Raw genomic sequence first — 17,330 nt, 5'->3', positions numbered from 1 at the left:
ATAAATGTATTCATATAAAGGGGACATTAATATAAAGTATAACTCAGCTATATCTGTAGCTTTACTTTCTGTGAGAAAAGACACAAAGATCTCACACATCACATCAGATAACATTTACCCTGTTGCAGCATGATGGGTGTGACGGTGTAAGGAAACGGTCTAATTGTTGTTTCATCCATCACGCGTAGTAGGTACTGTACCTATCAGTCACTTTAGGCCCTCCATTGTTGTGGACACTGATCGTTTCATGCAAGCTGTATAGATACAGCGCACGTGAATAAGACACATAGTGCTTTTAGAATTTGAAGTTGTCCTCTTGGCGCCTGGCGACGCTTTCGGGGTGTACCCTGTCTCTCGCACGCAGTCAGCTGGGATAGGCTCCAGAACACAGGTGTTCATTTGTAGATGAGATAATCGAGGTTGTCTCGCGTGCAAGAAAATGGATGGGTGGACTTATATATATATATATATATATATAATATACTTTTCTTCATATTTCTAAGTGTGTCAAAGTGCAGTAGAGTTCCTGATGTCACACTCAGAGCAACCCAAACGTTGTCACTTCAAGCAGCAGAAAGGGCAGGGGCTTATATGATCATAGAGTGCATTAAAGCGATCAATGGCAGTTATTAATGAGCCAACCAGGGAAGTACTCGATTTGATACGACGCCACACAGTTGCAATTCATGCCCTACACAAATAAGGTCACATAACACAGGCAACGACATCAGCAGCGTGTCAGGCATTCATGAACCATTTGCAAAAGAATAACTCATTTTAATTGCACAAATTATTTCGATGAACTAATTAATACAAAAGTAAAAATGGCATGTGTTTTATAAGGTGTCCTTATACTTGCAGAACAGCAGAGACCTCTTGTTGCTCCTTTGCATACCTTTGGAGTGACAAAACATCACTGAAAGACATGAGCAAGCATGAAAACGGTTTGCATAGTCCACCATTCGCGAAAACAAAAGGGTCGCCATGAGCATGTGTGCATAGTGTTTGGGCTGCAAGAGCAGGAGGTGAAGGGAAAAAAAGTTTGTCAGACACCGTCACGCACACAATGTTTTTACTGTCTAAGTCGCTGCAGCATCAGTTCAATGGCCTTGTTGTTACAGGTGGAAATGGCTGCGCAATTCCAGAACCCCGACAGCTCATATCTCTCTCGCTCTCTCTCGTCATTTTTTATTTACTTCAATAAATTCATAAGCCCCCCTTTGATGGTATCCTTGGCTCATTCAATCTATCAGATGGACAGAGAGGAGTTTAATATGAGGTAGCGATGCATTGGAAGATGACTGCTAAGGGGTCAATATTAACCCCCCTGTTACTGTTGGGGTGAATGTTTATCATTCAAGAAAATAAGAGTACCATTTTTTAACTTCTTATTTCATGACTTTTAGTAATTTGATGGGTCCAATTGATTTAGCATAAACTTATCATGATATATTTTCAACCCGCTGAACACATATTGCATAAATGTGTGTCCCTTTGGGGTTTTAACTGTGTAAAACGTGTTGGTTCATGTAAAATCACATACAGAGCGCTCGTGACTGGGCCAGTGGCGCAATGGATAACGCGTCTGACTACGGATCAGAAGATTCCAGGTTTGACTCCTGGCTGGCTCGTGAGCTTTTGTTGCTTCCCTGCAACCGGGTTCATATCCTATCAGGGCAGAGATTATTGTTCTCCTTGTGTCTGTGTGACTTTTCTGGCTTTTGATCGGCAAAAAAAGGAATTGTTATATTATATGGATGCTTTGACCTCATGCAAGAGTCAGGAAGATATCAAGTATCCCAATGATTCCGGCTTCATTCTGTCATCTGGGAATCACAAAGTGGATTCAGTTTCAATCGCTTCCTATTTGTCCTTGAACCTGATACTAATCAAATGTACTCATAAATATTTGATACTCTGTGGAAATAACAGCACAATGCATTATGTTGATGAAGCTGGAAGAGATCGTTGGCTATGTCAAAATGTCTAATATGTCTGAGACGTGGCTCAGATACCGAGTTCTTAATAGTTCATGGATTAGTCTGTGGAAAACGTACAAAAAATATAAAGGAATAACAACATTGTTCACATACACTGAGAAAACAAAAGTACAATATTGATGTTTTATTAATAAATAAAATGTAAACATTATTTAAAGCAACAATGGACATACACCAAATAATTTAAGGACATATGAAACAGTTAAGATAGAGCTTATCCGTTGTATCAAATCATCTCATCCCAACAGATCTAAATGTATCTATATAATAATACTTACGTACATTAGTCATCTCATCGTGTTATCCTGTCTAACAAACTCTTAAAGCAGTTTAACATCGCAAACTTATTGTGGAATCAGCTCCCCGTTTTGTTCCCCGTTCTAAGTTCAAGAGTAGACTAAAGACTTTCCTTTTTAACAATGCTTATAGTTAATCAATACAATAATCAATATGCTGCCATAGGCCAGCGCTGGTGGCTTAACCTCCTATGACACACTGAGCTCCTCCCTCTCTATCTGATTATTCATGCTATAAATATATGTCAGTAATCTCTCTCTCTTCCCTGTAGTCTTGTGCTCTCTCGCCCTCTGTTTGTCCCTCTGTCCATGGTGCTGCAAACCTGGACCTGTGGCTGTTAACATTGATGTCGATATCGCTATATAGCCTATATGTTACATTATACAGAAATAAAATTTAATTTAATTTAATTTAATGGCCTGATGAATTTTAATGTTTAATGTAAGAGACTCCTGGAAGTTCTTCCAAATTAGGCTATTTGTTATTTCCTGTCCCTGACTGCATGATGTTAAACTTGATGTCATATCATCCTGCATTGTTGCTACAATTGAAGGATGATAATTCATCTTTGTCCTGCAGGTAATTCCTGTTAGATACTACAGTACAGGCTGATATAGTATTCGAGGGGCTATCTTTCAAATAATAGTATCGAGATAAATGAGGAAAGCAGACTTTTCAGTTAAAACTGTTTTAAGATTATTAAAAATATCCATCTATTTTCTGCTGTGTCTTGCAGCTCAAAGCCTTGATATGAATTCCTTGATTTTAAAATAGCTGTTACTGGAATTTATGACAGCTGTTTGATCTCCGGCTGAGAACATGGCAGATGCGAAAGCTCGACAGGGTGTTTGCGGAGGCTGCGGGTCAGATCAGCATTTTATCTTCCTGCCTCAGAGGCACTGCTGAAAACTCTTTTTGAATTTTCCTTGAGAAGAATTCATACTCATCTAAATGTTGAACGGCATAAAACACAACGTTTAAATGTATGAGAACATCTGCAGAAGCAACGCTTTTATTTCTTATGGGCCCCATCTCAGTGTACCTTAGAGAAGCAGATGATGGATTGAGTGACAGCGTTGTGTCAAAGCTCGTCGATAACCTGCCGTCTTCCATCGGGTGGCTCCGGCAATTAACCAGCAGCAGCAGCAGATGAAGATGAAGACGAAGACATCAGTAGGCTCTTCATTTCTGTTGCCAACCATGCCATCAGGGTCATTTGTGATTAGCCACTCCTAAGACCACAATGGCGACTTGCTTCTGGGGCTCAGGCTTAACCCCTCAAATCCAGGTCGCCGCTGGGAAATCTGTGGAACAAAGACTGCAGAAGGATGGATTAGAGGAGTCAGAGATTGAGAGAGATGCTAGGACTTCAAAAGGAGTATCCAGAATAGCCTCAATTTAAGTCTGTTCAGACCAAACAGTGTTTTGTTGTTGTTGTTGTTGTTGTTGAGCTTAGTTTTTGCAGAAAGTCAAGAATAAAAATTAGATTGCAGGCTTCAATAAACTTTTTGTCTCAAGGGTGGTTGTAATCAAAAGGAAAAAACAACAAACAAAATAAACAAACAGAAATCCACAGAAGTGCATAAATAAACTTAGGAGCATAATAGAAACATATGCCTTTTGCATTTGGTTTTTTTCCTCCGTTTTTGCATGAAAACGGCTTTATCTGTAAATCATCTGTTAACAGCACATCAAACATTAGCCTCACACTCAGAATCCTTCACGCTCGCATGTGGCTGCTCCTTTGATCTTCCTCTGCCTTTCTGAGTCACATTTTCTGTCTCTCTGCAACACGGGGAAGTACCTTACGTACAAGGTGCTAAAGAGATGATGAGGATCTGTCAAAACAGGAAATTCAATCACGAAGACATTCTGTGGAAGGTGATATTTTTACAAACGTGAAAAATACATTTAGATGCACGGTGATGGTCGGACATTTCCATTTCCTTTCTGGCACAGCGCTATTATTTTGATAGCTGATCATACTAGTCTTATAATAATTATTGCTTTTACCATTGCTTTTATTATTTATTCACTTTATTTGGTCTATCTCACATATATTTTTGTTTCAATTGACCTGCACCATTCTTCGCTTCTCACTGTCTTTTCATTTAAAGATTATTTCTGTAAGATTCAGGGGCACCGATCATGACACTGCCATTCCTCATCACACCTTTTATTAAGGTGGCAGCTATAAGCCATAGCAGGGAAAGACCTGCAGGGAAAGACAGAACCCAACTTGACCCACAAGAGCAAGCACTTTGGCGAAGGAGGCAAGGAACAACTTCCCTTCCCAGAAACCTTGGACAGAAGCTAAGACTCATGGCGGACGGCCATCCTCTTCCTACTCCCTCCTCGCCAGACTGATATTTGGAAACGGCTATACGCCTCAGTGTCTCGCTCCTTGCTCCATCGATCTTCTGCCTCCAACCAGACAGTCCTCCTCCTCCTTCTCTTCCAACTTGTCTTCCTCTATTTGTCATCCACTCTGTCTTTCTTTCAGCACCATCCTACCTTGAAAACACTGGGGAACTATGTTGCCATGACAACAAAGGTGATGTAAAGGCAAAAGATTCATGAACCCATGTTTCAACTTTGGCTTGTTTTTGTGTCTAAGCACACACACACACACACACATTGTCGCCCCAGGTGGTTGTAGCTTTGTAGTCTCTTTAACACAACAATATCTTCTTGTCTATCTTATTTGCCACCTTTTTCATATAGCTAGACATCTGCGTGCTTCAATGTCGTTTCCATGGCAACCCATATGGCTCCTATCCTCAGCCCTAGGTACATTGGTTTTGATGGAAGTGGACTGCAATTTGCTAGCATTCCTTCTTAATGTAATATTGAATTGGGTCTTTTAAAATGTACTGTAACTAAAAACAGATCAGTACAACTACTATAAAGACCTGATGCCATGATAAAATATGTCAGTTTGTAGCAATCACAAGCGTTTTTACATGAATTAACCGGTTTGAATTAGAAAAAAGGAACGTGACTCAAAGCCCGCATTCAGTCCCCTGGAAAATTAGGTAATTAGGCGCTCACGTGCCGCGGTCCAACATTAATCGTTATAAAGTGTGTATTTCATTCATCATGTTTAGTATGCATGCAGTACATGCTGAGACCTTTCCTATGTGCAAGTGTGTGTGTGTGCCCAAATTTAAAGGTCTCAGTAACACTTCTCTAATTATCATTCGTGAAGGTCTTTTTCACAGTGACTCATCCTCTCCATCCTACGATACATAAGGGACGGGGTCTTCATCACCCAGACAGACAGAGAGACAGATGGTTTCATAGAAGAGCAGGGTCACAACAACTCTGCAGGAAAACACAATTACTGTGAGTCAGAATGGAATGAATATTGTTGTGGAGGAAGCCAAGCTGAAGGAAAAAACACACCCGTCTTTTACCAAAATGATTCCAAAATTGACGTTTCTACAATATCTCTTGTGTCTGCTTCGTGTGTTTTAGAATTTAAATGAGGATGGCTGAGTTATTCAGTTTAGCAACAGAGGAATGTCATAGTTAAACCCCATCTTACTTGAAAATATGGAAATGATGGCATCTACTCAGAATCTAGAAGGAACAAAAATGTCTATGTATCAGCCTTATCACAATTATTACCACAATTCTTAGTCAAAACCTTTCTATCTCTCTCTCTTCCGCAATCTCGGTGTCTCTCAATCTCGGTGTCTCTATCTCTCCCCATCAGAGGGTCTTGGATCTCGTTGAGGTTTCTGCCTGTTAAATTGCAGACACCAATTGTTAGCGCAAGGGAGATCGTTGAACCTCTGTGGTAAAAAGAGTCGAGTCTGGACCTGCTTTTCTTGGAAAAGGCTTTGTCATGAATTGCCACCATAGATATAAAAACATCCCACCACTTTGTCCCTTTGCATTTGTTGTCAGCAGGTATATATATATATATATTATATATAGGATAACTATATACTGCACTCTCTGTACCATGATTTTCATAATGAGAAGACTTCCTCATTCTCATTGCACTCAGTTCTCTATTGTAGCCTAGACATAAATTCATCACGCCATGTTCCATGCATACATTTACACTGATTAGTAATTATTGTAGGATTTGTTGCTTTATTCTCAGCAGCTTGACTTTATATTTCAAGGTTCTTCTTCCAATCGAACATTGCACAGACAGCTTTCTTTCTGCCTTAAATTTTGCAGCATCCACTTTGAAGTTGTTGGGTATTTTTTTAATGCCTCTTGTCATTCAACACAAACGGCCCTCAGACATCCACCTCGACTGTCTGCAAACCCACACGTATCAGCTGTATCCAAGGCTAACGTCTCACCTGCTTGTGTCTCAGATCACAGCATATCATTCTGCCACCCGTCTCTGCCCCTCCTCCGTGTCAGGCGGTGTAAATCTTGCCTTAACTCTAATCCCGACTGCCCACCTATTTACGTCCGCCTCCACTTCTGCTGCGTCAGCCTCCCTCCTCTCTTCAATCCTTCACCCCACCCTGCAGACTGAATTTTAAGAGGTGTACTTCAGAGGAGTGATGTGCACTCTTTTTACTTGTATCGTCAGGACTGGCTCAAAATCTCACTCACTGGTTGCCATGGTTATATTGATTATGTTGTTTTTGTTTTGTTTTCCCCTAAAAATTACATGCACTCATATTCTCTTGGTTTCATAGTGAGGTTTTGGACATGCTAAAGCTCTATACTATTTGAGCCTGCTAAATAGCATGTTTTGTTGTTTTAAATATTACTCTGCTTCCAGGTTACTGAGGTCCAAAACAAAAGAGCGCCCCAGACATGCCTAAAAACCAGTGGGGGACAAAGCCTTTTCTGTAGTAGCCCCCAAACTTTGGTCCTCTCTCCCACCCCATAACAAATCATGTAAAAGTATTGTCAGTTTTAAGTCCAACCTGAAGACATACTTTTACTCTCATTCTTTTAATTATTTTTACTTCCTTTCTTTTTTTACACATTCTCTTATACATTCTTTTATTGTAACGTTCATGTTGTAGCTAAATTTGTATCCTTTTATCATTTAATTTTATCATCTTCAGTCTGTTAACTTCATTTCTTTCAAAGCCTTGTCTTACCCATGCAAAGCGTTTACACTTTGTTAGTTCCATATGGAGTTTTGTATTCTTGACTTCGTATAGTCAAGGCATGTATACTGTTGTGTCTTCCCTGATGCATGTAAAGCACTTTGCATCAGCTGTTGTGCATTGCTTTACAAATTAAACAACGTGACTTTTTCGTATGACATTGATCTGCAGTGCTGGATGCTGGGGAATAATCCATCGCTATGGTAACTCCTAAACCCTCATCTATAGCAAACCAGACATTTCATAATGAGGACAAAAAATGCTGTTAATGCAAACATGCTGCATCACATAGAAGAATAAATATCCTCCTTTACTGACAGACCTAAAACCAGCTATGGTGTTTCATCTTTGTTGTTTCAGATGTAATTTACTACTTTTAAGAATAAAGTTTATTTCCTCACTTACCGGTATATTTGCCTCACAATATGAAATGTGCGCACCTCAATACCAACAGGCATAGTGAAAGCAGAGGTGGACAGAAAGAGACAGGCTTTAGTCTATAATTTAGCGTCTGTCCACACAAAGGAAATTGATTGCCAAACAGCATGTTTGTGCAAGTTGAATAGAAAGAGGATGGATAAAATGTGTGTTGGAGATTTGATGAAAGGTTTTTGTGGAGGTTTCATAATAAAACTGCATAATTAAACCAGACTTTCATTTTTATTTTATTTTTTACCATTTGAGAAGAGGACAACAAGACATGCTGAACATATTCTCACCTTTATAACAACCACATGATGGAATATTTTAAAAAATGTTGCTAATTGCTGCAGGAAGTAAAGGAACAATGAGGGGAAACAATGTTGCAGGAGAATCCTGGAGCCCTTTGAACCGTTTGAGCTTCACTACAGTGGAAACAAAGTAACTAAAGGAGCTGTGGTAGTGCAGAAAAGGGAGACCGTGCAGATTGCAATAGAACAATGATGTGGATAGAGGGCTGCCACGCAAGCTTTTATTTCCGTCCATTTTCCACTCTGCTGGAGCCTTTCCCAGCTCGCTCTGCATGGACGACCGGTACGCCTCAGATGCGGACACACACAAGGAGAACAATAATCTCCGCACTGATAGGATACGAACCCGGTTGCAGGGAAGCAACAAAAGCTCACGAGCCAGCCAGGAGTCGAACCTGGAATCTTCTGATCCGTAGTCAGACGCGTTATCCATTGCGCCACTGGCCCATTTACAAGCGCTTTGTATGTGATTTTACATGAACCAACACGTTTTACACAGTTAAAACCCCAAAGGGACACACATTTATGCAATATGTGTTCAGCGGGTTGAAAATATATCATGATAAGTTTATGCTAAATCAATTGGACCCATCAAATTAGTAAAAGTCATGAAATATGAAGTTAAAAAAAGGGTACTCTTATTTTCTTGAATGATAAACATTGACCCCAACAGTAACGGGGGGGTTAATATTGACCCCTCAGCAGTCATGCCCCCCCCCCAAGGTTCATGCAGCCACATGTACAACACAAAGCTTCATCAGATTCTGATGAGGAGCTTACTCAGATTGTGAGTCACCAACACACACAACAGTCCCTCGGTGCCGCCGTGCTGTCTGCTTGTTAGCACGCTGCATGCTAATTTGATTTGCTCGGGCTTGTTATGCCATCATTTCTGCACAGACAAATAAAGATGCCAAGATGCCTTTATAATTGTCCAAATCGGAAACCGTATTCCCTGCAATCGGGTACAACACACGTACAATGAAATGTGCCCAAATGAAGAAACAATCACTTCCTAAAATGGCATTGATCTGTTTGTATACATGTATGAGGGTGATAGAGAGGGAGGGAGAGAGGGAGAGGGAAAGCGATGAAGAAGCACAGAAAAAGATGCACAGATAGACAGGAAGAAAGAGAGAGAGAGAATGAAAGAACAAACTGGATGTATACTAGAGTAGCTAAAAGCTGTTGGCTTCCTGAGTGTTGTGAATATTAATATTTAATCATCATGAAACTAAATGTCTAATGAATAATACTTTCTTTTTCTGCAAGAGCGAACTTCAAATTATGGCTTAGCTTTAAAAAAAAACAATAGTCTGGATCTTAAAAATAATACAGCTGTAGTTCAGTTTACGTAAAAGCCACACGAATGTGATGAATGATCCAATTTAAATATCATATGCTCATTGTTTTAAATGCAAATGGAATATGGAGGCAAGTCTTTACCAGAAAATAATTTGTTGTTAACAGACAATCAATTCTCTTACAGGTTTCTTGCAGCCGCATGAGGTTTGTTGATTTCCACCGCTGTCCTCGTGGATCCAGCTGCAGCCTACGACAACTTCCTCTTCCTGCCACGCCCGAGTGATGCAACCACTGCACCTTAAAGCTTTGGACTTGCAAACCATCTTTCCAGCCATGAAAATGTTTTTATATCCTCTCTTGTAACATGAATAAAGATTTAGGCCATAACGAAAAGAAGAAAAAATGGGACTCTACTGCTAAATTCTATGACGGCTGATAGGGAGATTAAACTATTTAGCAATTTACTTGCAATGTTTATCGATAAATCAATGCAAACCTTTATCAATAAATCAATGCATATAAATTTGCCAGTAAACCTAACGTATAATGCGAGTGGACTTTTTTTTCCCCAACAGTGTAAGGGTAAACGTAGAGGTTTGTTTTTTATTCATTTGTGACCCTGATTTTAATTAAACTGAACGTTATGACTGTGATCATTTGAATCTCCTTGAGCCAGATGAGGTGAGGGCTAAGGTTTAAATTGGAAACCATAAGGCAGCCTCAGAGTTTAATTAGAACCACAAGAACAGAGTGACAGAACATCCTGCTTCCCCGGAGACCTCATCAGCAAACGTCTGATTAGACTCGGGATGAAAGAGGAAAGCAGGAGCTGATAGCAGGCAGACGATCTAAAAATATATTGCTTGGGTTAATCTGTGTTTTTAAGGGGATAACCTGAGCCAGCACCCCCACCACCAACCAAAAAACCACTTCACTAATATTAAATTCACACACAATGACCTCAGCCTGCAGCACTTAGCCACTCTGCACGTATTACATCAGCAGACTTGCACTGGGTTTGATGATGTCATCCCTGGGGTGTTGGAATTGAGGACATACTTCAGCGACACAAGGGTCATGAAAAATATGGAGGCTTCCATTTTGTACAGAACAAAATGGAAAGAAACCCTTAGGCGTAAATTTAAAAAAATCCAAATTCCACTAGCATTAAAATAGCTAAATAATAATATTTTTTTTGGAAATATGACAGCACAAACAAAACGTCGGACACGGTTAGAAATAAAGGCTGCAAAAAACAAGTCTTTTGTCAGAACTTGCCGTGTTTTATAGTCAGGTACACACATTTTACACTTCAGCTGTCTTTGTGCTCACAGTAAGGGGGACAAAACACTGACAAGTAAACAGTATGTGGCTCACATCTCTTCAGAGCTAACACACATGCCAGCACCCACCCACCCACACACAAACACACACACACACAGCTAACTGTCCCCAATGCACGCACTCTATTCCCAGTCTTTTCTCAAACCACCTAATTTAGGCTTTCTTGCACTTAAATAATGATATACGAAATACCACTTATACCTACAAAACATGTTCAACAAATCAACTATAAGAGTACAAAACAAAAATGTAAATAAAAGCAATCTACATCTGTAGGAAGTAAATGTCAATATAAAATAAACGTCGATAATCCCCTTTTTTTTTTACAGCATTATGTTTCTTTCCGTTTCTCACACGAGGTTTATTCACAGGAGGAGGTGAAGGATGGAGGAGAGAAAGATGAGAACGAGAGCAGTAGCGACATTTAAGACATTCTGTGCTGCACACAGTTACAGTGCTAAATGGTTGTTGCCATGGAGATGACATCTCATGGTGCCAGGTGATTTCCGGTGTCAGTCTTTGGAGCGTTTAAAGCTACAGGGTTCCCTCCGTGGTGCCCCACCTTCCCCGCTGAACCCGATAACTTCAAAGATATGCGATTGAATGATTGATTAAAATATGATTTCACTTCAAACGGCCATCCCCACAATGTCATAGTCCCCTCCCCTTTGTTTCCCCACCCACCCTCACTGAAAAGTCCAATGGATACCCCTTCCAACCACAATCCATCTGTCTCCTGACCAGAAAAAGCTACACGTGACGGAATCCACCGATAAACCTGGCGCCCTCTACGCCTCCGACAGACCGTGCCACTTGGCAATCTGGCGGCGTGGGTGGTCGCAGATCTCCCTCCAGTGCTCACCGGGGGTGCCTGCCGCTGACGTGCCCAGCACCAGGCGCCCGATGACGGTGTTGCTGCTGCGTGTGTTGCCTGTGTCTGAGTCCATCAGCAGCAGCTCCACGCTGGTGTCCCTCAGGCCCTCGTTGGAGGACAGGTCAAAGACGAAGAGCTCGTTGAAGACCGGGTTGGGGGAGCACTTCTTCACGTGGGTCTTTTTCTTGGACACCCGCTTCTTCCCGTGGTACATGTTCACCTTGACATATGGATCTGGAAACAAATGCAGAGCGGCAAGAGTGGAGGAACACAGTAAGGACAGGAGGGAAAACTGCGTGAAAGGGTTGCAGAGCGGCACATCATTCCAAACCGGATCAATGCAGCGATCGATTAGAGCAGAAATGATGGATGGCGGTTAACGGGGCAAAAGAGGCTTTGTGTGTGTGTCTATCAGATCTTGATCAGTTTGCTTCAGAGCGGCGGCTATCACAGAATCTAGAATAGTCGGGGCTACTCTACGCAGCCAGGAGGGCAGGAGCTGCAGAAACAGGAAACGTGCACAGACGCATTTGGTTGAATTGCGTCTCCCTTTTAAATGTACTTACCTGAAGGTCCATTGTTTTCGGTCTTGGGCAAGTTGCGAGCTTTAAGGACGACCACAGTCAGAGTGTTGGTGGTCGACTGGTAACACAGGGACAGCAGTAACTCTCCTCGACCGGATGACTTCTGCTGAAAGGCCAGGGAGGGCAGGGAAAAAAAGCAATAAAGAGATGACAGGTGTGAAAGGAAGCAGAGAAGAAGATACTTTTCGAGATGTTTGGAGTAGCAACTAACATTTTAAGCATCCGATCAAACAAGTTTTTATATTTTACGCATCATTTTAAGGAAAACCATCCTCTGCTAATAGGACTGTTGTTAGTATGTTGATGACTAAGAATGAAGTTGTTGCCTGCTGCTGTTTGTACATCATGCTTCACTATAGAAACATTTGCCATGCATGAGAAGCGTCGGTGCTTTCACTGTGTCACAACTCCCATACCCAGGAGAGCTGACGCCTTTGGATAACAAGCGCATGGTTGCCATGGCAATTACAAAATAGCATGCAGACAATCTCTACCCGTAACCTGATGGTTGTGCATTTGAATATTCATGTATGTATCCATGACCTGCCGTGTGCTCGTGCATGAACAGCGTCTGGCAATCAAAGCAGTGAGGAAAAGTCTATGCCATGCAGACAAAGACGGACACCGCCCTGCCGGGGAACAATGGAGGAAGGGAAGGACCCTGCGCTATGCTGCTATTTACATATAATCTCATTAACTCATTGAGTGCCAGCCATTTTCAGCTCAGCTCTATGTGTCCCAGTTTTCGCTCGTTTTGCCCGATTTTCCAAGCCCCGCAGAATATTATTTACTATGACTATATATCAAAGTCTCATCTTTCATCAGGAAAAAAAGTGTGTTCCTACCATTTTCCCTTCCAGAGTTATTTCCCGTTGAAGAGAGGCATATTTCAATGCCAGGTTTGGCAGTGAATGTTTAGGTTATTAAAAAACGTCTTTAGACGTTATTGGCATTGAATGAGTTAAATGCATCCAAAAATGTTTTTTCCCTCTGTCTCTCCATTTAAACAAACAGTTCAGCAGAAAAATCCCTAAAGAAATGTTGCATATTCTCAGACTACACCCCCCCCCCCCCCCCCCCAACAAAAGCATTCAGACATGAAAAATCCTCTCTGCTGAAGAGTTTTATGAAATTTGTCTGTTTACTAAACCCTGTTGAGAAATACATTCTGCCTGACTTCCAAGGCCTAAATAGTGCTGCTGATACTGGAGCACAGGACATCCCATAAAAAAAACCACTGCATTGTGATCCATCACCATTATTGTCCTCGCTAATGCTAGGAATAGGGATGACAGAAGTGTATTGACCACCAGTCCATGGATCCATAAAGGCATGGTGCAGATATCACTCCACTCAATCCACAACTGGGAATGTAAAAGCATGTGGTGTCAACTTTCAAGCCGTGCCTGACCTTCTCGGATCCCTTTTGGATCTTAAGATCTTCGTCAAAAGAAAAAGAAAACGTCCCCTTATGAGTGGAAACACACTCCAGATTATCCAGATGAATACTTGATAACATAAATGTGTGTTTAGTATTTCAGAATAATTATTTTTTCACAAAAATCTATTAGAAAAATGATAAAAGGGAGATCCATCAGTCCATTTAAGAACTCCAGGCATCGGTATCAGCTTCCGGATCCATTATATGGGCAGCAGATCGGATCACTGCGCCTCCACAGAGAGGATGAACCTCCCATCTGCTCTTCAGTTAACAAGAACAGTTTTCTCCCGGCAGGGATCGATCCGGCGATCTTCAAAACATTTGATGCATTATTTACATTCAAATTTAAATCTCTTGTTCAAGGTGCAGATCAGCGAATTGAAACATCACGTGAAAGCAAAATTATTATTTTTTTTAATTGGATATACTGTATTCCTATTTAGGTGTGTTAGAGAACTTGTCGTGATGAATGAATGGATGATTGTGTATTCTGTCCTGACTGATTCAGGAACATTGGGAGACCAGAGTTGTGGTGCTTTTAGGGATGATGCAAACACAGACGTCGTAATCCGGGAAATGTTGAAATGTTGATGCTCCCATCACGACTGAAACAGTTCAGGACTTTAAATTTAATCCCAGTGGATTTAAAAAGAACACAAATAAAATAAAGGTTTCAAACATCCACATTGTTCCAGATCTTACCTTGACATTCTTCTTGATGATCTCTCGACTCATGAGGACACGCCCCTCGGATAAGTCAATCCCGGACAAGGGTACGTGGGTCTCTCCGATGACCTCATCGCGGGAGAACCTATCAAAGCTGAGCACCATGAAGTGAAGGGCCAACTCTGACACTCGGGCCAGTGGGATCCCGTAGAAGCTGAAGGTTTCATCGAAGGCGGGGTCCAGCGTCTTCCTCAGGACCCTGGTCTTCACTCGGTGCTTTTTCTCCGGCAGCAGGGTCAGCTTGATGTAAGGGTCGGAGGTCAGCGATTGCTCGTCCATCGGGGTCAGGCCATGGGCTTCCTGGAACAAAAGGTTTATTTTCATTAGTTTGGACTGTGTGAACGCGTTTTATTCAGATTTGCATTAATCAGAAGACTGTGATTTAAACAAGACAAAATCTTGTACCTTGATGTGCACGATGAAAGCCTTCCTCTCTGACTGGTACTCCAGGGAGAAGTGGAGGGTCCCGAGCCCACTATCCCTCTCCTCCACCTGGGTCTTCTCCACAGCTGGGGTGGGTGCCTGGCTGGAGAGGGTGCTGGACGGTGAGGGCAGGTCACAGCGATCCATCGCCCCAGGTTGGGTGAACCCGGCTTGGGGAGAGGGCAGCTCCAGATCCGGGGAGCTCCGCACCTTCTGGTGGTGGTGATGAAATGGTTTGGTGGTGAAGTTGCCGTTCAGATCCCGCTTTTCCAGTTCCAGATGCAGGGCCGGTCTGGGCTCGCTCGGACTTGACGGCTTGTCGGCGGGACTCATCAGCGACGTGGCGCGGCAGTTCCCATTGACATCCGTTTTACTGGTTTCGTTGGTTGTGGCGGTGGCGGACGCGGCAAACTTCTTCTTACCACTGAGGCTCTCTGGGTAGATGTCGACCCCTTTGAGCATGTGCACAAACTTGTAGGGAGGCGTCTTCTGGGTTTTGGTGTTTTTACGCTGGCAGCAAATCCACGCGAAGGCCGACGCAGTGAAGACGAGGCCGAAGACGCTCACCACGGCAACGCCCACGGGCACGGCCACTGTGGAGGAGGAGTAGAATGAATTAGCTGTTGAGTTTGAATCCATTTTGTGGGTCTGACTGACGCAGGCTTGACTCAGAGGGGAGGAAAAACAAGCCAGTCTGTTGCGTCCTGATGAAGCTGCATCCAAACAAACTGCAAGTCTGAATCGTGAATTCTGGAAACAACTCTGGAGGAATGACGTAATGTTCCAGCGACGGTTCATCTATGGGGGTTGAGAATGTTACCGGAAACAGATGATTGCATTTTGGTGATGATCCAGGAGAGATCCTGGATTCTGGATCACTTTGAAATGTTTGGTAACATTGCAGTCAATCATGCTTCAGAATTTGCTCCTCAATATCTGGGTTGATTATTGACCAATGTTTATGAAAGAGTCATGTAGGGTGGGGGGGGGGGGGGGGGGGTCTATCTCACCACCGGATGTCATCTGGATCGGATCCAGAATGAGGTCAGGAAAAAATATTACGTTTTAACATTTGAAAACGCTGTTTATCAACAATCAGTAAAAAGAAAATGCACATCAACTCCGATTCACTTTCACTTTTCATGGTTGGTGTTTAAAGATACCAAGAACAATCTTTTGGTGATGATCCAGATCACCATGTGGACGGTGTAAATCCAGATAGGAGGGGAATGAGCTGCTTGGTGGAGGTCTGAGCTCTCTCAGTGCTTTTCTAGTGTTGCATTTGTAATATGAGCAGTTTTGAATGAAACTAATTTATATTCCTAATAAAATTGACAGTGGTGCTTTGTGATCGGCAGCACTGAAACCGCACGATGCAGACGTATTACAGGGACTCCTCCCAGCGAGGGCCTCGGCTCTTTGTTTTGTGACGATGACTCAACACACCATCAGAAAAGAGTTAATAGGTTCATTTCAGCAGGAGAGACACAAAGCGTTTCCTGCAGTTAAGGAGGTGGCCAAGTGGAAAAGCACTCACTCACACACACACACACAGAAAGAGAGAGAGAGAGAGAGAGAGAGAGGCGGAGGAGGCAGGTGGCGCGTCAGATCTACTGCGCTACATCGTCGTATGCATCTTTTTATTTTCTCCTCCAATGCAAGACTATTACTTTAAATTCTAAGGACTAAAGCATGAATCTTTGGGGGGGGGGGGTTTGACATAGTTAGATATTCATTAAGTATTTATTTAAGAGTCTGCCTTCACCGTGTTTTAAACGTAGTTTCATAAGGAGTGGGCTTTAAGTGACGGTGAGAGGGTTCTATTTGTAATAGGTTTGAATTAGAAGGGACAGACGGGCCTCGGCAGAGCTCTGTTCCATTCCACATCCAAACGTAGCCACACAAAGATAAACTTTCTGTTTTAAGCTCTTTTTCCCTTTCGGACTTCTCCAGCAAAGAGGCGGTAACGCATTTTCCAGTTTATCTTCTGGTGAATTTCTCAGCCTCACACACTGGGTGGACTGGTTTTCAAGGCAGCGACAACGGGAGGGCGAGGCGGCGACTGCTGAGATGTTGTTAGGATGTTAGGATATTTAATTGTAGCAGCAAAATGGAGGCTGGAAATCTCCCCGACGCTTCGGTTTACATGTTGGAAAAATAATTCCTCTTTTCACCCGAATGTGACGTCACCTAATTCCCCCAACAGACTTAAACTCCGTCCGTTCCGCTGTCGATGAATTGAGCAGGACTCACCGAGCTGAGCTCCTTCCTCCACCATTGGAGCCATGGTTGCTCTCCGAGGTGCTGAAACGCTGCGTCTGCTTTCCTTTCTGACTCCCTCCTGATGTCCGCCGCTGCGATGGAGTTTAAGGATACGGGAGCTTCACAGTTATTGTTTTCCCACAGAGGAGCGATGGAATGATGAAGGGATGCTCTGTTGTCCTCGCCCTGTCGCTGTTGCTCTGTGATGCGTGCGCGTTTCAGAATGGACAACACCCCGCTTCCGCTCTCT

General features: G+C 42.5%; 1 protein-coding gene and 2 non-coding genes across 3 annotated transcripts; 1 reads left to right on the top strand and 2 right to left on the bottom strand.

Moving 5' to 3' along the window:
• Window positions 1–1,558: 1,558 nt before the first annotated feature.
• trnar-acg (transfer RNA arginine (anticodon ACG)) lies at window positions 1,559–1,631 on the top strand. The gene has a single exon. It is a non-coding gene; the product is annotated as a tRNA-Arg (tRNA).
• A 6,864-nt stretch (window positions 1,632–8,495) lies between these two features.
• Window positions 8,496–8,568, bottom strand: trnar-acg (transfer RNA arginine (anticodon ACG)). The gene has a single exon. It is a non-coding gene; the product is annotated as a tRNA-Arg (tRNA).
• A 2,990-nt stretch (window positions 8,569–11,558) lies between these two features.
• Window positions 11,559–17,105, bottom strand: syt4 (synaptotagmin IV). The gene is made up of 5 exons (XM_068756141.1): window positions 17,072–17,105; window positions 14,801–15,411; window positions 14,372–14,695; window positions 12,211–12,331; window positions 11,559–11,878 (listed from the first exon to the last, which is right to left on the bottom strand). The coding sequence occupies exons 1-5, from the start codon at window positions 17,103–17,105 to the stop codon at window positions 11,559–11,561; spliced, it is 1,410 nt and encodes a 469-aa protein (XP_068612242.1).
• Between the last annotated feature and the right edge of the window lie 225 nt (window positions 17,106–17,330).

The sequence above is a fragment of the Brachionichthys hirsutus genome, chromosome 23 (assembly GCF_040956055.1).
Source record: "Brachionichthys hirsutus isolate HB-005 chromosome 23, CSIRO-AGI_Bhir_v1, whole genome shotgun sequence".
NCBI lineage: Eukaryota > Metazoa > Chordata > Actinopteri > Lophiiformes > Brachionichthyidae > Brachionichthys > Brachionichthys hirsutus.
The sequence above is the reverse complement of the archived record's forward strand: the minus strand, read 5'-3'. Positions and strand labels throughout refer to the sequence as shown.